A 21,316-nucleotide genomic window follows, 5' to 3' on the forward strand; every position below is an offset into this window, starting at 1 on the left:
GGGGGGATTGGGGGATGTGGAAGGGGAAATGGGGAGGTCAAGGAGGGACTGGGGAAGGAGGAGGAGAACAGGAAGGGTTTGTACCAGGTGTTGCTGTGAGCCAGCTTGGTGCAGTTTTGCTCCCCACTCGCTGTGCGGCTCCTCAGCGCTCTCCTCTCTTTGCAGCCTTCGTGGGGGCCTACCTCCTGTACTCCTGGGGCATGCAGGAGTTTGAGAGGCTAAAGAGGAAGAACCCTGCTGACTACGAGAACGACAAGTAGCCAGAGCCACGAGGAGATGTTACAGCACCGGGTTATCGGCATCCTGTTGCTAAGCGCGTTCATGTGATGAGGATGACGGGGAGATAAAGTGTTGTCTAATAAACTTTAACTTTGTCTCATGACTTTGCGTGAAGTCCATGGCTTTAAATGTTGAGGTGAGGCACATGAAATGTCTCTCTGGTTCACTCTGTACAGAGGGATGATCAGATTAAAGTACTCTGTGCTCAAACTACTTTATTTTATTTTTTATTTTACTTTTTATTTTACTCTATTTCCAGCCTCTTCGCCTCCTGTTTCTTTGAAACACTTCTCAGTGTAGTTAGTGTAGCAAGGGCTGGCTTCAGCTGTCCTTGGTTAGAAATAGCAGCTCGGGGGTGAGGCCCTTGATCCCTTTATCTTTCCCTCACCAGCCACTTTTTCCTCTTGAAATAGAACATATTCCAGCCTCGATACCCATGAAAAAAACAAATATCCCATCTGATATTGCCCCAAACTGCCTGAGCTGGCTGATGGCTTGGAGCTGAACATGGACTCTGCCCCACATACACCTACCTGGTTATCTTCTTTATTAACGTTAATCGGATGATAAACTGCAATTCTGATGTCTGGTTGGTGTTAACAGGCCGAATTAGAAGCTTCTTCTTGGGAACTACAAGGAGAAAAAAAGATTATTTTGACACCTGAGGGTGACCTCAGGAGCTTTATTGCTACCGTTTGCTTTTAAATCTGTGCCTAGGAAACGCACCCCGTAGCTCCAAGTATGACACGCTTTGCTCTCCAAAGTCCAGACTGTTTGGCTCAGTTCTTTATCTTTTTTTTTCCCTTAGTCTTGAGCTGATTGTCTCAAGCTCATGCTCCAAGCAAAGTAACTCATTTATCTCCCTGTTGTGCTAGGCCCATAGCTGGTACTGAGGATTTATCTTATCTGCAGAGGCAGAGTGACGTTTTCCTGGGGTAGTTGCTTTGCGGGCTCAGGGCTGAGCCATCTGGAAGCCAAAGATGCTCAGTCTCACTTCAGGAAGCTGGGGGCATGCAAATCGGGTAGGCAAATGCTTTATTGTTTTGTACTCAAGCACAGCCAGAGGCTGGCATAACCAGGAGGACAAGTGCTCCCGCTGCACCACAAGCATTCTGTCTTCAGCCTGTGTTTTGGTGCACCAGTACTTAAGCAAGACGGGAGCAGTGAACTGCCTACTACAACTGGGAGGTGGCAAAGATGTCCAGAGGCAGGCTTTGCTCAGAACTCTTATTTGCAACCTACTTACCCCCAAGAGCAAGGGCAGGCGCTTTGTGGCCTAAATAACAGGACACATTGGTACAGCGGTAGCTTCAGTAAGTGCTTCCTCAATCCCTTTCAGGAGCTCTAGAGGGTGAGCAGCTCCTCGCAGCCTCTGCGGTGAGGTCTCTGCCCCCGTTCGCAGACAGCTGAACTATGGCCTAGCCAGCTGCCAGACTCCTGTAAACACCAGGGCACGTTCAGCCGCTGCCGCCGAGTTTACCCACGGCGCTGCAGCCCCGCGAGCACCGCTGCCAGTCCCCGGCTGCCCGCCATCCCCTCCGCAACGCCAGCAGGACGGGGGCTGCTCGCTGCCTGCTCCCACGGCTGGCAGCGCTTGTCGCAACGCCCCCGGGCTGGCCTCGGCCCCGGGGCTCCAGTGCCAGCCCCGAGCTGCCCCCGGGTCCATCCTGCAGGGCAGGGATGCAGCACCCGGCGTTTCCACACGCTGCCAGCAGCGATGGCCCCTGCCCACTGCGTGGCATTGGGGCATTGGGCTCGGGGGTGTTTCAGCATCTGAACGCCGTGTTTGAGTTTCCCAATCTCATTTGTTTCTGTTCTCCCTTTGCTGAATGTTCAAGGGGGCTGTGGGTTCCTACTGGCAGATAGGAGGCTACCATCTTAATCATGCAATTATTCCTATTGTCCCTGTGCTAAATATTACAAGTGGCAACGCAGCAATGTTGTTTTTGGTGTTGTTTAAACCTGCATTTTTGCTGTGGCTTCTGACTAGCCAGCAGTAGACAAGTGGACTGCACTGGATTTGCATACATGGAAACAAGCAGTCCGGTATTTTTCTTTTCTTGCTCAGAATAAACAGATTGCTGCTTCAAAGGGATCTGCAGCTACAAGCTGACACTGTTAGTAACCTAGGCCACACTACAGTTTTGACATCATCACAAAGTACTGCTCTTAGCTAGCCAAAGAAGCTGAGGAACAATGACTTACTGAGGGCACGGCTGTCAGAGCTGAGCTGTCATTTCACATCCTGCGCGCCAAATACGCAGTCAGGACTAACGCTGTTTCTTTTCTTGTCTCTGTTCTACTACAGTGCCTGGAGAGACAGCAGAAATTAGAACTCACACGTAAGGAAAGGACTTAATGGGAATAAACAATTGAGAAATTCACAGCTAGATGTAAAAGAAACATTCAAGTTCTGCTATTTGATCTGCAATTGTTTACTGTTAAATTTCTTTCCCTGTGTGAAACCACGGAAGGTGAAATGAAGAAGGGTTTTGATTCCTTCCCACAAGGAAGCGAGACAAACAGGAAAAGAGTAAGAGGAAACCCAGGAAAGGAACAAGTCTTCCAATAATAGCTTGCAGGTGATATGCTGTAAAGGGGTTTTATTTAATCCCAGTGAAATTTGGGCTAAGGGGTAATCATCCGTAGGCAGGAACCTGACAACATGGCAGGCATTATCTTAATCTCAGTAACTTGCCTTCCACGCTGGCACTTATACTTCCATATTAAGCAATCACAGAAAATGTAGTCTATTGCATCCGGATTTAGATTTATAATTTAGCTAAAACGACTAATTATTTTATTCGCTATCTTCCTACCTGAAGTAACTTCCCACACAGGGTGCCCCCAGGCCTCCTCGCAGTGCTTGCCATGGCTGAGCTGGTAGTGCTGCTCTGCAGTCTCATAAATCGTTTCCCTGACGGATACAGAGCATGCGGACAGATTTGGGAGCCAGATGCTAAAATACCATAGAGGAGGAGGAGGAGGAGTACTGGCAAGGTGCATCGACGGAGTAGTGATCTTAGAAACACTTCTCCCACTCCCCAGTGGGAGACCAAGTGGGAGAAGTGTGTGTCTGAATGGGACTTTGGGCCAGATGAAAGGTAACGTGTAGTTCTTTTGAAACATTTCCTCCAGGCTGCTGCAACCCCTTCTCATTTCACCACAGAAGAGTAAGAGTGCTCCGACCTGTAATCTGCCTGTCCACAGCAGTGGGAGCTGCTGTTGGCACCTGCTAGCAGACCACTCACGGGTTACGCTGTCAGACAGAGGCAGACCACAGCAGAGATGGCTTGTCTAAAAAACCATGGTCTTGCTACGTGAAGCAACTCAGCTCCAGAAAATCCTTACACAGCCATCTCTTCTGCTTTTAGGGTTAGCGATCTAGATTAACTACAGGCTGGGATCCTTGAAATAAGAGGTCTAAGATTTATCAGGAATGACACCATTTTTATGCTCCAAAACCCATATGGAAAGTATGGCATCCCCTTTTTAAGCACGACGTTCATGGCAAGAAAGGTTAGAAGTAACTTGCTTATGATTCCTTCATGTACCAAGAAGGAGAAGCAGAACCAAAAGTAGGATTTGCTGCTCCAAATAAACTCGGTAGGACAATACTTACCTGCCAGCTGGCAAACTCAGAGCTGCACACGCTGTGAATGTCAGAGAAGTTAAATAAGGTTGTTATAATAAGGCTTTTGATCTTTACCACGCTGCTTTGGGCCACCCACCCTTTTGCTTGCAAGTGCAGGATGGAGTTCTGGTAACGTGTTAGATAGGTTTTAAAAAAGGAACAGTTGGCAAATCTGGTAAGCTGACCAGACAAAGTACAAGTGGAAGGGAAGTAAATCATTAGCTAGATAGACAGGCCTTGAACCAGATCGCTTCAGTAGATGCTAACTTTGTAATTCCCTCTTGCTCTGAAATGAACTTTGTTCCTGTAATGACTGACAGCTGATGCAACGATAAGAGAATGAAGTCTATAAAAATCTGGCTGAAGCTTGGCAAGTTCTATTCAGGGCTCTTCCAACCTCCTCCGCCCACAGCTGCTCCTACAGCCGAAGCAGCAGCCCATACTGTGAAGATGCACTGTCTGAAAGTCATGGCAATCTTCTTGTTCTGCTCACTGCTGCTCAGCCAGGTAAGTAGAGAGAACTATTTAAAATGCTAGCGCAAACAGCCAGGCAGTTAACAAAAGTGTTAGGAGGTACACGAATAACTGGAACTGCCAGAGCCAGAAGTAAAAGTAGAGCTCTTTTAGCAGACTCAACACCCTGAAGAAGTAAGTAACTGCTTAGAGGGAATACTGCGTTACTCTGAGATGTAATTTAGCAAATAATTCTGCCTTCCCCCTCAAGACAATTAAAAATGTTGATTTTTATAATTATTTCTTCAGGGCTAGGATATAAGCAATTGTACTTTAACAGAGCACTCTACGATCAGAAAACAAGAAAGGCTTACAGTCCTTCACTTAACATTTATATAATTGACCACAGCATCAAAATGACCAACTGCCTACAGCTGCGGCGTGCTCCTGACAGCTGTGCCACGACTCTGTTTCAGATGCACTGTGCGTCCTTGCACCAGCCACAGCCTCACCTGACAAGACAAAGGAGGATGACACCTTTCTGGAGAGGGGTCTCCCTGAGACCCATTGGAGCCTCATGCAGGGATAACAGCGAATGCATTACAATGCTATGCAGGTAACTAACCCTACTCAATACTAAGGCTCAGGAATACTTGATATTATATTATGTAGAGGAAGTTCCCACTTATTCTCATCCAAATAAGACATGGGATTAATTCTGTGCATAAAAAAAAAAAAAAAGATAGGAGGGGTATGGATGGAGCAATAGATTTAGACCTTTTTTGTAAGAAGTACAAACAGAACAGAGTCCAAATGCCCTTGATGACAAGTCCTTGTAGTTTCATTGCAACCCAGAATAACCATCTTTTCAAAAAAAAAAAAAAAAAAAAAAAAGGCAACCAGCCATAGAATCCTGGACAGCTTCTAGGTAACTATTTAGAGGCCTTAAGTATTAATCCATCTTTAAAATAGTAATCACTTTAAAGTGATTACTTAAACTCATCGTTTAAAAGCTAAAATACTAAAGCAAACATAAGTTAGCCAACTACATATAAAAAGTGATTACTTAAAATTACTACTTAGTGCCTGAAAGCTGATTTTGTGTGGCACTTACGGTACTTACACCAGAAAGCAAGTGGAAAATGGGTAGAACAGATCCATCCTCTACACACAGATACCGTAGGAAATGACAGCCGGGTTCCTGTTCTGCATGCATCTGAAACACATCATTTGGTTCTAGCAATTAACGTGGATGAACTATAAGAGCAGCTACAGGAAGACAAATAGGCAGAACGGTGTGTTTGCTGTGTATAGTTTCTACACTAGAGCCTGGCCATACAGCCCTGGGTAATACGTTCTTTGGAGTTACCGTGCAAAGCAAAGAACATAAGATGAATCGAGACAAACTGAATCCCGTTAAGCTGCATACAACTGTTGTAATAGCTGAGCACTGCTAAGGACAGACAGACCTGCTGGAGCCCTGCACAGCGGTCAGTGCCTGATGATGGTTTGTTTTCCAGGAAAAACCGCTGCTTCCTTAGATCGGCCTCCGAGTGACCTGTCGTGATGAAGAACACCCATCACTGTTACTGCTAACAATGCTCCGCTCTACTTGTGAAATATTTATTGACCGTTCAAAAGCTACGACAGTGAACCAGCAACAAGTACATTCGACATTTCTGCCATAAGAACTGGTAAAAGGACTTCAAAGAGCTGGAGAGCATTCGGTAACCAAGGCTGTACCTCTGCAGCACACGCCTGAGGATGACTCTCTGGCCAAGCTCAATAAAAGGACCCTGCATCTCACGTTTGTTTTGTTTTTTTATAACTGTTAATATCTATTTTTTTAAGGTGTGGATTAAAAGTTTATATTCAGTAAACAACCTGGGTTTTTCCTTGTATCCTGTGAGCAAAGTGTATGGTGAGTGCACATCAGGCATTTCAAGTAGGAGTGCTTATTTCAAACTGGACTTTAGACATTTATCCTTCAACCTGGCAAGTGCTTAAAGTAGATCACGCTTCCATCTCATTTCAGTCTCAACAGCTGAGCTCTTATCAGTACTTCAAATAAAGGTCTGTCGGAAAGAGGGAGCAAACAAACTGATAATAATACTGCTAGCAGATTCAATACGCCAAATATATCTGGTGATAACTAGAAAACGTATTTACTTTTAATTACTTCTAATCAAAATTGCCTAAGTAAAGTCCTAAACTGACCTCTTCCACTGAAGGATCTTCTTATTTCAGTACAAATTTATCAAAATCAGATCCATCTTAACTCAGAGGGCTGAGAAAAACAAAGCCACTTTTGATTAGACAAACATCAACAGGTCTGGGACACACAAATACTGAATGTTATTTTCCTTAGTTACGCAGAGAGCATTCAAACAAAGACGAAAACTGCTTTAAAATGCAATACTGGGGAGGAGAGAGCCTGTTCAACAGATACGAACACAGCGTTATGAAGTTTAATACAGAAAATCTATTTGATATTTATTAAACTTAGTTTCTCCAGTTACAGTTTTGCATTGTACAAAGCATTTTAATGACACAGTAGTTAAAAAGATCTTTACAAATTGAAATGTGATACCCTTTTCTCCAAATATTTTAATTGCCATAAATTTGTTTAAAAATACACATTAAACGCATGTTTCAGACACTAAACTTTCTATAATCTCAATACCACAAAATACATAGAATATACTATACAGATGTGGAAAAAATCTAGTTAGTATATAATACTTTGCTCACCATTAACAGCTTTATTACGTGAAATGCACATACTGACTTAGAAATCCTAATTTTGAGCCCCAAAGTACCCTTTGAAATTTCAAATGTATTGCAACAAATAAAATCACAGTTTGTTTTTTTTTTAGGTTTTGGTTGAAAGACAGATGCCTAAATATTTTGATAGAAACAAAATGTAACACATGGACTTGTCATGTACAAAGCATAAAACAGAGACATCCCATTAGTTACTAACAGTACCTTTCTGTATGATTAATAAGGGCTTCATTTATAATTGACAGCTTAAAAGTTACCTTCCCCCTCCCACAAACCCTCCCCCAAAAGAAAACCCTTCTTCACCAAATAATAATTTCAAATAAGATAAAGGATTTTTAATAAATATATAAGCACTTTATCCTCCATATACAAAATTTCTTAAAACAATTTAAAAGGGGGACCAGATACAAATGTCAGGAACTGTGCTTGCAAGAGTCATGCCTGGTCCTTAGAGTTGAGTGTTCAGATGTATAATGCCAGTGCAGCCGCCACCAACCGCTGCAGAAGTACTGTGCACCCGACTACATCAATTCCTAGGGTTGCATATAAAAACTGAAGACAGGGAACGCTGCATCCCAATTTGCCTGTATCAGCTCCGTTAGCAAACGCGGAGAGTTCCAACAGGAACGGATACGTTCCCATTAAGTTTCCAGATGCAATTAAATCAGGTAAGCGTTTACACAAAGATAGCCCGTATAAATTCTATGCTGTAACGCAGCATTTCAAATTGCTCAGTATAGTGTATTCGACTGAAACTCAGCTGAGACTGGCAGAGAGCAAAGAGCTAAGGCTGCTCCAGCAGAGACCAGAGCTCCTGTCGGGGCAGGAATCCACTCCCTGCACAGCCAACCCTTCCCTCTCTGCCCCCCCACCCCAACACTGCTGTTTTCAAATGGCATCGGAGACCAATTCCTTGAACAGTAACGGCGTTAGACAGAGACCGTGATTCCCTGACTGACTGGGTTTACACAACTTTCATACTTAGGACGTTTGCCTCCTGGAATAGGTCTGTATTTGTCTGAGTTGGCTACCAAAACTTTGGCTACTCTTTATACTTAGAAGGTATCTAGCTTTGATGCTTGGAAACATACAGGTTTCCATAATACTGATTCCTTAGATGGAGTAATTTAAACCCTGACCGAAATACTCGTCAGACATCTAATAATTTGGAAGTTGCTTACTCCCCAGTGGGTAATTCAAACTTGACTTGCTCAGGCCCTTAATATAAACACTGCAGTGACAGTGGATATCGGTTATGTAAGTGAAATATTAAATACAGCAAAGGTAGTCTCTCTTTCCAATAGCTTCCCATTTTGGAAAATCACATAATTATCTGCCTACGGCTTCATTTTACTTGCCCCGGGCAAGCACAACAGTATTTCCATGAAGTACTGACTGTATGTTGGGGCCATTCATAAATACATTTCAGGGCTTTTTTTTTTTGTTATCACAGCAATCAAGCCTCAGCAATCTAAAGGAATATACATTGCACTCCTGTATAATATGCAAGATTTATCACCAGTAAGACGGTGACTCCTCACTCAATAAATAATATATCAATATAGTCAGTTGCACCATCATCTAAAAACAAGTATAACATATACTTTGGACAGACTGAGTTCATATATATATACATATATATTAAAAGACACATACAATACAAATTGCATACTGCCATCAAAAGCCAAGAAGAGCCATCCATGTGCTCTGCTTTATGGCTAATAGTTTCAAATCAAAATAAAAGTAGCGGGCTGTTTTACTCTGGTGTCCTAAAGATTTGTTTATAACTATAAATGGTTGCACCTTATCACCTAGGAACCTGCAAGTTTCACAGCAAATTCAAATAATATTGATATCTGAGCAAGCCTAGTCTGATTAAGCCATTTTTAAGATTCACCAACTGGGACCGCGTTCAGTAAGGGAATTAAAATTACAGGGCTGATATGTATTTCGTATACAATCGTCTAGGGAACCATGTAGGAAGCCAGGAGTTAGGGATTCCCTCATTAGTCAATAGTGCGACTTGCCTTAGTGCTGAAGTGGCATGCATTTCCACCGCTGTTGTGTAGAGGTTAAAAAAAAAAGATTGAGATTGTTAGCCTGCATTCTGACAGGGGGATGGAAGCTTAGTACGTATTTGCATTTTTTTGGCTATGGAATCTGGTAGGTACCTAACTTCTCTCTTTGAAACAACGGCAAATCCCAAAATAGATATGCTTTTGGAAGTGTGAAATTTAAGTTTCTCTGCTTGAAATAGCCACGGATGAGTAAGGCATTTCTTTTCAATGAACAAGACCACTGCATATCTCCCAGACAGACAGAAATCCGGGACAGCACTCTCGGAGGGCGTTTCACTGCGAAGGATACTGTTGAGGTGGGACACTTTCAACCAGTTCAGGTCCACATTTTGACACAATGTAAAAAGTCTTCTGGACATTTGAAGACAATTCTTTAAGATTCACCGATCTAGGGATAAGCGATACATTTTCATAGACCAATTGCACGTGACACCAAAAGGTATTTGTGGGACTCTAGTAAAAGAAAAAAAAAATCCCAGAGATGAGACCATTCCTGCTGAGAGTCATGGTAACTGTGCACAAAAGAGCAAGCCAAAAAACAGCCATGCTGGCTAGTGCAGCACTACACAAAAAAAATAACCTACGAATGCAACTTCTAAGAAGGTATTTTTTATATAGCGTCAAAAGTGTGCTAGGCACTTTAGAGTATTAAAGGAAAAAATAGTCGACAGTGTCCCATTAACCAGGATGCGGAGTCTGAGGGTACAGAGTTCTGTCTCTAACAGCAAACACTAAAAGAAACGTGATCTTGCACAGTGATTGAATACAAAGGATGCTCCAACAGACCTGAACAGGAGATTCGGCTCTAATTGACCAAGTCACAGGTCCGTTACCCACGTATCGGTTTGTATGTAGCAAAGCTCTTCTGGAAGTACAAAACACGCTGGAACGCAAAGGAAGCTCTACGAATATGCAGCTACCTTTTAGTAGGTTACTAATTTGCAAAACTCCTAAACTCTTAAAGCCCATAGGACATACTGCAGTACTAAGTAGCGTAGAATTCTATTCCTTCCGTCGAGGTTGCCATGAGTTTGGCACTTAACTACAGCTACACAAAAATTTAGTGCAATAATTTTCCTGAACATGCACGTTCATATCTGGTACAGAATAAAGGGTTAAATGGGAGAGAAAACAAAGCAGCATTCCACCATCTCACTCTAAAGTATTCAGAGTTTGACTCTTTAAAAGGAGACCACTGCGATGAGAAGTCAGTTTGTGTGACAGACACTGGGTTTAAAAAGGAAATGGAATTTTACCAAAGTACTGCAGAAGACCACTGCATACAGTATACCTGGTCCTGCTGTAAAACATCTTGTAAACAGTTCATAAAATCTTCATCTAAAAGTAAGGCATAAGGCACACCAGACATGTTAGGGGCACTAAGCAATACTGAAAGCAGTAGCATTTTAAACCTTTTACTCAGACAAGCACCTTGCGTGGAAAGGTACTTTGGTTTGCACGTTTTGAGAGCAGTCAGCTGCAACTCCACGAACCACTTCTGTTGCACCAAATCGCTTCTCTCAAGTGAATATTGTGCTCCATCAAACACATCGAGCATTAATGGGACCTTCATGAACATAGGGTAAATACAAGTTTCAAATCCGTTCTGCATCCAAGCAGTTAGACAGCTTCCCTGGAATAGCAGGCGTGCTCCCCACCCCACAACGGCTGTTGCACTGTCATGCTGTAGTGTCCGTTAACCATCAGACCCTAAAAGGAAAAAATGGACCTCCATTTCTACTTAAGATTCCTGGTTTCTCAGTCAATGGAAAAGATGCAAATGACGGTTCTGGTAGGAATTTAACTACTGTTGGTTTGGTTTTTTTAACCACAAAGTTCGCTGATTTTGAATGTGTCAAAAAAATGACAAGCAAGGAAACAAAACTTATTTTAAATGAAGAGATACAAAAAAGCACAAGATTGTCCGTTTCAGAAACCTTTCCTGTATGCATCGCACCTATCAGACTGAAGTTCGTTCCTACACCATTACTTTGATATTACATCGAATACAAATTACTGTAATGTTTTGTGATTCGTTATAGTGTTAATCAAGGTTTTGAAACTGCCTTGAAAGCAACCCAAGTCAGATCCAGCTAAATATTTTCCATATAAATTTCTTTAAAATTCATTTAAACGAAGTATCTTAATATGTAGAAGAATATCTGGAACTTTTCTATTTAGTACAAATTCTGCAATAATAAATCTCTAGCTGTCATTTATTAGTTGACTCATAGGCATTAGGCATGAAAAGTATGGTGTTCCTACACGTTAGGACCTATCAACCCTACTTCCTTTTACAGGCTCTACCACCACAAGACATTACAGAGTAACAAAGCTCACAAAGTCCTTAAATAAAGTGTCTATGTTTAATTTCTGCTAAGTACTTGAAAGGGTAAATTTAGGGAAGAAACAGCTAAAAATTGCCCCAAATCGGGCTTTTCAAAATTAAAATTAAAAAATTAAAATAAATAGGATTTAAACTGACTTATGTATTATGACTGGAATTCCAATGATCCAATCTATCCACGATAGATTAGCAAAAGTACACCTTTATATTTTGCAAATTTTAAAATATTTAAATAACTTAAAACGGGAATACTGAAGAAGTCCATTAACCAGATCATTTGGGGTTAAAACACAAAACACAAATGAGGATGGGAGACATTTCAAAGCATTCCTTGCTCTTAGTGTCAACTAAGCAATGTGTTATGGCAGTCTTCCTTATTGACATGACACAGTGTTGTGGAGATAAATCAGAGGCAGCGAGAAAAATGTGTTCTATTTTCCATTCCTTCAGTTCCAAATATCACTTGGCATCCAGGCGCAACCAATGGAGTCCCTGACGGGTATAACGCACTAGGTCTGTCATGATGCTTGAATTAAAAACCAGAGGGCCCATGACTTTATCCAGTTCAGCAAAGAACTCTAAAACAACAGAAATGCAAGTTAAATTAGGCACAATCTTTCACGTTGGCTGGAGTACTGGAAACACTGCATCACAAAAAAAAAAACCTTTTCAACGTAAATCTTTCAGATTAAGACAGAAGAAATGAAAGATGGCTGAATGTTGGAAGAATAAAAATAGAAGAGAAAGGTCTTTTCTAGTCAGTTTCTCTACTTGTTCCCATAAGACTAGTTGATGAGAATAATTATACTACGGTTAAATGGTTGCAAAACTTTTTTTTGGTCTTTTCCCTCAAACGTGTATATTTACTCAAGATAAGAATTTCAGAGAAGGAAGTGCACCAAGTTCCTCTTCCTACAGTGAACAACTTATGGGAAAATCAGGATTTATTTAAAACATAGCGGGCAGGAACCTTACATCACCAGCACCACCTGACAACCAAGACAACCAGCCTGGGAAATCACCATAATCAAGGGCCTCGCTTTCTGTCTTTCTTTTGCAGAGGACCCAGCTGAGCATGCTGTGAGGTCATAACCTGCCTGCGGCGAGCCTTACCTTTCTGTTCTTTAGACAGCTGTTCGGCTTGGTCCCATATTTCAGTGGCATAGAGGAAGTTGGATGTAACTTGGACATAGCTGGCTGCCATCTGATGGATCCTCTGGGGGATCGTCACCGAAGACCCGCTCCCTGAAGGGTTGGCTGCCCCAGAGGAGTAATTTCCTGAATTCCCTGGAGACAGCTTTGGAGAGACTGGAGACGGCATACCAACAGGCTTGCTGCTTACCCAAAGAAAAATATTAAATTGTAAAATGCATGCAGATGTACTTCAGGCTTGTCATGCTGTAAGAATAATGCTCTAAGACCTCTCTTCCTACACCTCAGAACGTGGGATGCTAAAACACCCCCACTTCACACATCAAGAAGTCAGGGTTTGCCCTGCAACAGATGAAATGCATGGGCTGGTAAAAATTGCCAAGGCTCCTCCAACTCCTGTGTTTCAGCTTCATAACCAAAACCAATCCTCACCATCTTTTATTAAAGTCTTACACTCATTGTTTAAATGAATTGAGGCTTAAATAATAATAATAATAATAATATAAATAAAACGACACGGTTAATTATACTGCCACACTACTACATTTTCAAACATGATGCAAATCTGAAAGGTTCCCCTAAAACTCTGAAATTTTTAATATTGACAGAATAATCCATAAAAGGTCAGATGTTAGGTTTTAAGGAATAAAAATAAATTGCTATACTATGGAACGGACAACCCTGAAGGTACTGGTAGCCATCCTGCCTTGCAGCACCAATAAAGCAATCGTTTTGAGGGAAAAAGCATTATATAAAACAACAAACTCACTAAGACAAGCAATTTATGTGTTAATTACCCACTACTTTTTTTTTTTCCTTCCAAACAAGGAAATGCCTAAGTTTCAGTACCGCAATATCACAAGCAGCAATTTTCCAAATCCTTTATCAGAATAAAATTATCTGCTACAATTAGAATTATCTATGAAATATCGTTAGAATGATCTATGATAATTATATGAACAACAGATGCATTGGGAAATACTGGAGCCAACTTTTATTACTTACCTTCCCATACCGGGTGATGGTGCTTGGGAATTGTTATAGGAATTCTGTTGGGGAAAAATACATTTGTCCTGATTTATGTTTATACTTTAATCACGTTTTATCTGGTTAATCGGTCATTTTTGAACAAGTTAGTTCTTACGGCTTTTCTTTTAAGCAATAATCAAAATCCCGAGTAATATCAAGCAAAGTACTTTCAAATGTGGTAAAAATATCCCTTTTACTGATGACTAAGACAAAAATCAGTGAAGACAAAGTGAGGTTTCAGCTTTGTTTTATCTGCAGAAAGAAAAATCTTTTAAAATTCTCTTTGAAGCCTACTAAACTTATTAAAGACAAAAGCTACGTCAAATTATTAATAGAGATCAACCACGCTAGCACCAGTGGGTTGATGACATTATAGTCATGATGAATCTTCCCAGTTTTAAGCTGCTCAGCTCAAATATATTTTCAGTTCTAAATAGAGCATACTGGAAGTTTGCATGCAGCAGTCTGTAAACTGGATAGAGGAATTTTTAGTGATGTAGAACTTTAATTTGATTAAAAAAATGAAAAGATACATATGCAATTACCTTCAGATGTTCAGTCAGAGTCTTAGAATATTTCAATGCACTTTCCTTTTTCAGTTTGAAAAGCCTTAGGTATAGCAGAGACTGGCACCGAAGACTGACCAAAGACAGAAGAGCAAAACGTTTACAATTAAAGCCAACTTTATCACATCCCAGTGAACTTCAAAAATCTAGCAGCTGTGTTTTTAAAAGCTTTCTCTCCTAACTCTGAAAGGCCAATTGTCAAGTCCTAGGTAGCAAAAATCCAAACCCACTTTTAACTTCTTAAGGAAGTGAAAACCACAGCTTTCTGCCTGGAGCGGAAATTCTAATTTTCCATGATTGTGCTGATATAACTGATCTCCAGTTCTGAGCTCAGGAGCCAATACTAAATTACTTGCTAGCCAAGTTTCATTTAGCTTTTTGCTCATGTCATCACATACTGAGTCTGGTGTATTCTGCTGTTGCCTCCCCTTTCTTTTCCACCTGATACTGGCTGGTTCTGCTCCCCTGCTTGCTGCAGCCATTTCACTGGTGCAGAAGACAAACGACAATTCTTCGGTCGTTCTAAATTTTGACTTATCACTGGGTGAACACACGGGAAGGACCCTCATCCTTCCTGCTATTACTCCTTTCAAACCCAGTCAAACACTTTAGTTTCAAGTTTATTGTGCAAAAAAACGCACAAATCAGAGCTACAAAGTCTTTCAGATGAATAAGCAGTGCATGTTGATAATCCCATTGTACACAAAAGTAAAACAAACCAGAAAACAGTTTGTTTGTTAATGCAACAACAGCGTTCTCTGAAGCATTTGGGTCATCAGCTGGATACACATCAAACTCAACAGCAATCCATTATTTTTGAGTATTGCAATTTACAAAGAGAGAAAATGGAGAGCTCAGCTCATCAGCAGCAATTTTACCAAAACATTAAGGAGGATAAAAGTTCAAAAGATCTCTCTACCATTTCTAGCCGCATAACAATGTTGTTGCATCATTGCTGCAACAGACATCCCATCAATGAAATCATGTTCTAAAATAAAAGCATTGACTGACTTCATTTTAAGGAAGTCAGACAGAGCTGGAAAAAGATTCAGTAATCTCATTAATAGTCCAGAAACTAGAGAGCCTCTCTGCCCAAACTTACAGTAATCAGATATAAAGCATTCATCTTTCTGCACAGACAAATGGAGAAGTCCTATCTTGTTCAAAACCACCTGAGAACTCCGTGTTTTAGTATTTCATGGAGACTGCACTTGAAATAATCAGTGTGTTGTATTAAATTCAAAATACACATACCAAAGCACTGCTAGCCTTTTATCTGCAGCTGTAGCATCCGGTGCCAAGTAATTCTTCAGTTTCATAGTGTACCTACAAACAGTATCAACAAGTAAATAATCCATCAAGTAAACAACAAAATAAAGTATTGTACTATCATTTATCCATCACCAAAGTTCTTATCAATTTCTAATTTCAACCGTCTCCACCATTTCAGCTACTTCCCCCAGACCCTAAACAAAATATGACCAGATAAAAATTGGAAAAATTCTGCTTTTCATGTGTTACGTATTGTTGAGAGACATCAAGAACCTTGGAACAAAGGATCTCGACGTTCATGAAAACACTTTAAGCCTCAGCAACTGGAACGAAGTGGTAAGTGATCTGGTTTTACTGGAGAATAAGAGATTTCAAAAGCTGGTGGAAAACCTTCCTGGAACCTAGCAGCTCTGATTTCCAGACCTCTTTCCCACCCACTTGACTTTTGTGTATCTTCTGCATTGCTTACTTGATTAATTCCACAGTTTCTGAATACATAGGGAACGGGGACTTGGATTCCTGAGCATTTTTCTCCAATGCATTCCCACACTCAATGAACGACACTACAGCATCTAGGTAGTACACAGCCTTCTCGAACCTGTCAGACTGAGATTGCAAAAAACTTTTAAGACAAAAACTGAGAGGATACACCAGAAAGTCCCAGTACAGACATGGAGCAACCCAGCAAAAGCAGTAAACAAAACCCAGTATAATGTGCAAACAGCAGGGAAATACTGCAGATTTACTTACCAGTGCATCCGCATTATGTTTTAACTTCTTTGCTTCCTGTAAATAATGATCAGCTGAGTAAGTCCTACAATAGAAGAGACAAACTTATGGACTCAGCACCATCCGCAATGCATTTCCTTTTATGACCAAAGTTTCTTAATGTTGACATTTAAATTTTTTTGTTGTTCCTAACTCAAGTTACAGGAGCTACTGTATGTGGAAACTGTTTAAAAAATACTTGTAATAGTTAAATTGTATGATTATTTACAGTATGAATTGAACTATTTTTAACAGTTCTATCAGTTCTCTCGTTTCAGGTAATTTGAAATAGTATTCTGAGCAAGATGTTTAGTATGCAGGATTGCATTTGATAGCCACACAAACCAAACACTTGATCAACAGTGTGGGGTAGAGAGGAAACAAGAATTTGAGGGTGCAGTGGACCCATCAGCACTTAAAATCAGAACCACCCTGAGCTATGCAAGTCTACTGCTTGGTCCTGTCTCGCTCTAGAGGAATGTACAGGGCAGGCTACGGTTCTTTCTCAAGGACTGCGCTGTCTACACCAAGTGGCACAAAGACAAGCACATCACTGCAGCTCTCCAGAGCACGAGCTTGCACTTAACATCTTTTGTGAAGCAAAAAGACAACGCTTCCCCATAGGAAGCTGGCTGTGCTCCAGGACTAGCATTCCCACAAAGGGAAAGGAACCCTCTGCTTTTCTTACCTGTCATCAAAAACAAGTTTTGCTCTTCTAGACTTTGAGCTCTCTGTAGATGGAGCAGACACAGGAGGGCAGTTTGAGGAATTGTTCAGAATCTTTTCCTGAAATGAAAATTGTTCCCAAATCATAAACTTGAAGAACAATTAAGTCTTCTTTGTCTTCAAATAAAGCCTTTGTTATGCAAGTTTCTCCTATGACTTCACGGCCACTTCACAGTAAGGTCATTTTTGCAGCTGCTCTAGCTGCCATGCAGTAACAGCTTCCACAAGGCTTTCACCTCATGCTGGCACAGAAGACGGCACAGAGGCTGTGATCAAGCTCTTATCTCTAATACATCAGGAGACCTCCCTCAGAGGAAAGAATGCAGCTGAGGTTTCCTACACACACCTTGGTCCAGGAAATCCCTCCCTGAATCTCCCACATTGCTGTTTCTAAGTCCTGTTTTCCCACCTTACCAAAGATGCTATGGATGTTTTAATGACTTCTCATTTTTCCTCAACATACACTGAGCATCTTAGCTTTGAAAACGCTAGTATTTCACAATGAGAAGCAACATCTTCAAGGAGAAATGACAACTGTCCTCACAATACAGTCCTTGGTCCCTTAATTACACAGAGCTCAAAGTGACACTTCAGGCTAAAGATTGGATACGAAAACATTCTGTGAGTTTTAAGTGAATCTGTTCTGCTCAACAGCGTAAAGCAGCTTTCCAGCTTCACATGTGTTTTCAGCTCTTTGGATTTATCAAGACCAAAGGCCAGCTATACGGATGTATTTCATAACCTACCTTTATCAGATCATTGCTAATCAGAAGGATCCTGGAGTCAATACCAAAACATGCAGTGGAATGCAGTATACTGCTTTCAGGAAGGCATGACTAAGCATACCCGAGGTATAGAAGGATAAACATCACACCAGTTAACAGCTGGTTTAGGGACAGCTCTATGCTAACAAATAAGGAAAGGACAGAGAGCAGCAGTCTGTGATGCAACTTCACTATCTACAGGCATCCTGGAAGTGTCTCGATGCACACAACCTTGTCAGGTTTCTAAAATCTCATGGCAATGGCATCTGAAGTAGCACAGCACGTCTCCCAGGTCAGGTATTTCATGAACTCCACCCCGATGACTAAGCTACTTTCTGCTATTGCTAATGGCAATTTGCTGCTTTACTCCTGCCCAATCAATTATCCTTCCTGAACGTTTTAGACCTTGCTTTTGAACTTCTCAGAAACTGCAAACCCACCCACTGAGGTTAGCAGCTGCTTCAACTACTGCAGTTTCCAGAGCCCAGAGGAGGCTTCGGGGCTTTGCTGCAGGCAGCTCACAGACAGACTGCACCAACATCTTCAGCGTACTTTGGAACCCCAAAGATGGAGCTGAAATCCCTCCAAGTTAAATGTATTAGACTCAAAAATCGGCTGTACATTAGAAATTGCTTATCACAGGTATTCAGTGATACATTTTAAACAGTCAGATGTTCTCACGAAGTAATTTCTGTCCAGTAATGCACATTTATATATTGATGAAAAAATACATTACATTTCCATGACTTAAGTGCATCATCTTCCTGTAATAATTTTGAATCCCACAATCTAAGTATCTTCCTAACCTAAATCTATTAAATTAAAAAAAAAGTTTCCTGTATCATCTTTGCAACCATGTTTTATTTACTCTAACAGCAGAGGGCTCTGTACCTTCCTAATTGGAGTTCGGAGGACCTTTCTGGGGTCCTAGGATGCAGTAAGATGAGAGCCATAACTTTGCATCCTAGCAGTGAACACAGACCCAGCTTCTGTTCTTAAAATTAGGGCAAGACTTGTATCTGCTCCAATGACAGAAGAGTAACCTCATTATTCTATTTACTGTTGTGTAAACAGATTTGTAGTGATATTTCTCATTAACAAATTAAACAACAAATAAGCAGCATCTGTAATCAGAAGATGTCTAAACTCATTTCACTAATTAACATAAGCATTTGGTAGGAATAAGCATTAGTATTGCACAATCTCTCCCAAGTTATTTTCTAATTTATGGACTTCCAAGGTACCTAAGCTCTATGACATGAAACACTGCAAATCTAAAGCTAATTCCATTTCAACTTGAACCGTGAATCATTGTTTAGATCACGCTGAGCATGTGTTTCGCTTTGCAGTTTGACAAGTTCGAGGCAGTCACAGAACAGCTCTTTACCTTGGTTTCTTTAGTACTGCTAGAACCCTTTCCCTCCATCTTCTTCTGTTTAGAAGACGAGTTGCTTTTACTGCCACCACTACTGTCCTTACTGACGTTGCTGCTGGACTTCAAGGATGACGACTGGCTGACGGTCCTCTTCCGGGACCCATGTTCCTGCTTGGAATCCTTCTGGAGGACTGGGGCAGCAGGAGACGGCAGTAAATCCTTCTCTTTAACAGCACTTGGCTTTAGAGACCTGAACAAAATGAAAACATTTAGTTTTGTCTTTTATTTTTCAAAACAAAAAAAAGCCCGTTCTCTTTTTTTTTTGGTCTCCTCCTCCTCCCCCAAAAACCAAGATTTTTATTGTTAGCCCTACCAAGCCAGATTCAGAGGAAGAGAGAGAGAATAATCATCACAGCGACTAGATGTCACGAAGCCTGATTGAACTCGTTTTTAACATTCTATCTGTTCTGACCTGAAAATGCAGCAGGCAAGTTCTAACCATAAAACCACATCCCTGCAACAGTTCTTAAAAAACACCCTAAACACAACGTCAGAAATTAATGCCCGTGTCAGCGCCAGCCTGTCTATTACAGACTAGTCAGCCTAACAATTCAAAAAAAGATGGTCCAGATAAAATCAGCTCTGGAAGCCAGGGAACTGGAAAACTTTCTCAACTTCACCTTTTGGTACACTCTTACCTTGGCTGCTGAGGGCTATGGTTACTTAATCCTGGCTTCCCTTTTTGCAGAGTACAGTACATTAAATAATTATTTATACACAGTATTTTAATAAAAATATAGTTGCATTTAACGAAGCGTCCTTCAGACCGGCAATCAAGCAAGCATCAAGAATAAAAGGAAAAAAGAAAGAGAATCACAGAATGGCTTGGGTTGGGACCTTACAGATCACCCAGTTCCACCCCCTGCCATGGGCAGGGACACCACCCTCTAGGCCAGGTTGCCCAGGGTCTCACCCAGCCTGGCCTTGAACACCTCCAGGGATGGGACACCCACAGCCTCACTGGGCAACCTGATCCTGTGCCTCAGCACCCTCTGAGTGAAGAATTTCCTCCTAACCTCTAATCGAAATCTCCTCTCTTTTAGTTTAAAACCATTCCCCCTTATCCTGTCATTTACAAAATTGCAGAAATAACCTGCAATAAAAGGGTACTGAAGGATGTTGGTTTTGCTAAGTCTGCCCTGTTTTATTTTTTGTCGCTCACACTTTAGCTCATCTGCCAAGCAAATCGGAGGCTAAATCCATGGATCCAAGTCTCAATGCCAACAGCGTCCCACATGTCAGTTACTTTGTTCTCAGTTTACATACTTGCTAAATGGAGAATTACCAGATTAAAATTAATTTAATTTAAAACTAATTAAATTAATTTAAAAGTACGGATTTTGAAAGATCAAAAGCCTAGACGCACAGCTTATTTCTAACAATAAGGAAACAAAACTAAACAAAAAAAACACCGTACATTAGAGAAGAACACAGGAAGTGTACTTTCCATAATAAAGCAACCCTTCACATTAGGGCTTACCTTACTTTTGTTAAATAAAAAAAATGTGCTTGGTCAATATTTTTAGTTATAGAAGTCAATCTCCACCAGCTACTAGTAGAAACTGAACTGAATCAGTCTCAAGAATAAGAAGCAATGAATTTTTACCCATCGATTAATAACGAGGAGACACTTCGCTGTGGAGGGAAGGGAAGGGGGGAGATGGACATCAGTCTTCTTGATCACCCCGAGCTTTCGTGTTGAAAACACAGCCAAGATACTCACTCTCTACTACTGGACGTCTTGTGTCCTGACGGAGCTTTCTCTTCCAGTTTTGTTTTCTTGCTTTCACTGGCTCTGTTTTCATCCTCATTCTGAATAAAGCAAACAAGAAATACATCCAGGCAAACGTCTACATTACCATCTCAGCGAAGCTGTAAATGTTTCATATTGAGTAGATTTAATTTCGTAGGTATTTTGCAGTGTACAGAACAAGATCTGTACAGACCACAAAAACATTCCCCAAAGCATCTAGCCTGCATCAAATATTTGACCAGATACTGAACCCTGAGACTGGAATACAAGGAAAAA

General features: G+C 41.1%; 4 protein-coding genes across 5 annotated transcripts in view; 2 read left to right on the plus strand and 2 right to left on the minus strand.

Annotated features, from left to right (window-relative positions):
* LOC118173624 (cytochrome b-c1 complex subunit 8) overlaps positions 1 to 382 on the plus strand; it is a 1,018-nt gene extending 636 nt beyond the window's left edge. Inside the window, exon 2 of the mRNA XM_035338374.1 lies at positions 166 to 382. Within this exon, the coding sequence (XP_035194265.1) occupies positions 166 to 260 (95 nt within the window). The 3' untranslated portion in view covers positions 261 to 382. The remainder of the gene's footprint in view (positions 1 to 165) is intronic.
* Positions 1 to 4,056, minus strand: part of SHROOM1 (shroom family member 1) — a 42,985-nt gene extending 38,929 nt beyond the window's left edge. Inside the window, exons 1-3 of the mRNA XM_035338356.1 lie at positions 3,902 to 4,056; positions 2,485 to 2,590; positions 813 to 909 (exon numbers count right to left, since the gene is read on the minus strand). The gene's annotated coding sequence lies outside the window, so the exon portion shown is untranslated. The remainder of the gene's footprint in view (positions 1 to 812; positions 910 to 2,484; positions 2,591 to 3,901) is intronic.
* A 181-nt stretch (positions 4,057 to 4,237) lies between these two features.
* LEAP2 (liver enriched antimicrobial peptide 2) lies at positions 4,238 to 6,246 on the plus strand. The gene is made up of 3 exons (XM_035338373.1): positions 4,238 to 4,420; positions 4,843 to 4,982; positions 5,887 to 6,246. The coding sequence occupies exons 1-3, from the start codon at positions 4,253 to 4,255 to the stop codon at positions 5,921 to 5,923; spliced, it is 345 nt and encodes a 114-aa protein (XP_035194264.1). The 5' UTR covers positions 4,238 to 4,252; the 3' UTR covers positions 5,924 to 6,246.
* Positions 6,247 to 6,825: 579 nt separating this feature from the next.
* AFF4 (AF4/FMR2 family member 4) overlaps positions 6,826 to 21,316 on the minus strand; it is a 31,685-nt gene continuing 17,194 nt past the window's right edge. The window contains exons 12-21 of one of the 2 annotated variants that reach the window (XM_035338360.1): positions 21,011 to 21,099; positions 19,240 to 19,477; positions 17,051 to 17,148; positions 16,345 to 16,408; positions 16,064 to 16,200; positions 15,577 to 15,648; positions 14,302 to 14,395; positions 13,733 to 13,776; positions 12,689 to 12,909; positions 6,826 to 12,153 (exon numbers count right to left, since the gene is read on the minus strand). In XM_035338360.1, coding sequence (XP_035194251.1) covers positions 12,035 to 12,153; positions 12,689 to 12,909; positions 13,733 to 13,776; positions 14,302 to 14,395; positions 15,577 to 15,648; positions 16,064 to 16,200; positions 16,345 to 16,408; positions 17,051 to 17,148; positions 19,240 to 19,477; positions 21,011 to 21,099 — 1,176 coding nt within the window. In that variant the 3' untranslated portion in view covers positions 6,826 to 12,034. Of the gene's footprint in view, positions 12,154 to 12,688; positions 12,913 to 13,732; positions 13,777 to 14,301; positions 14,396 to 15,576; positions 15,649 to 16,063; positions 16,201 to 16,344; positions 16,409 to 17,050; positions 17,149 to 19,239; positions 19,478 to 21,010; positions 21,100 to 21,316 lie in introns of both variants that reach the window. The other variant, XM_035338359.1, reaches the window with a different exon arrangement.

The sequence above is a fragment of the Oxyura jamaicensis genome, chromosome 13 (genome assembly GCF_011077185.1).
Source record: "Oxyura jamaicensis isolate SHBP4307 breed ruddy duck chromosome 13, BPBGC_Ojam_1.0, whole genome shotgun sequence".
Classification (NCBI taxonomy): domain Eukaryota; kingdom Metazoa; phylum Chordata; class Aves; order Anseriformes; family Anatidae; genus Oxyura; species Oxyura jamaicensis.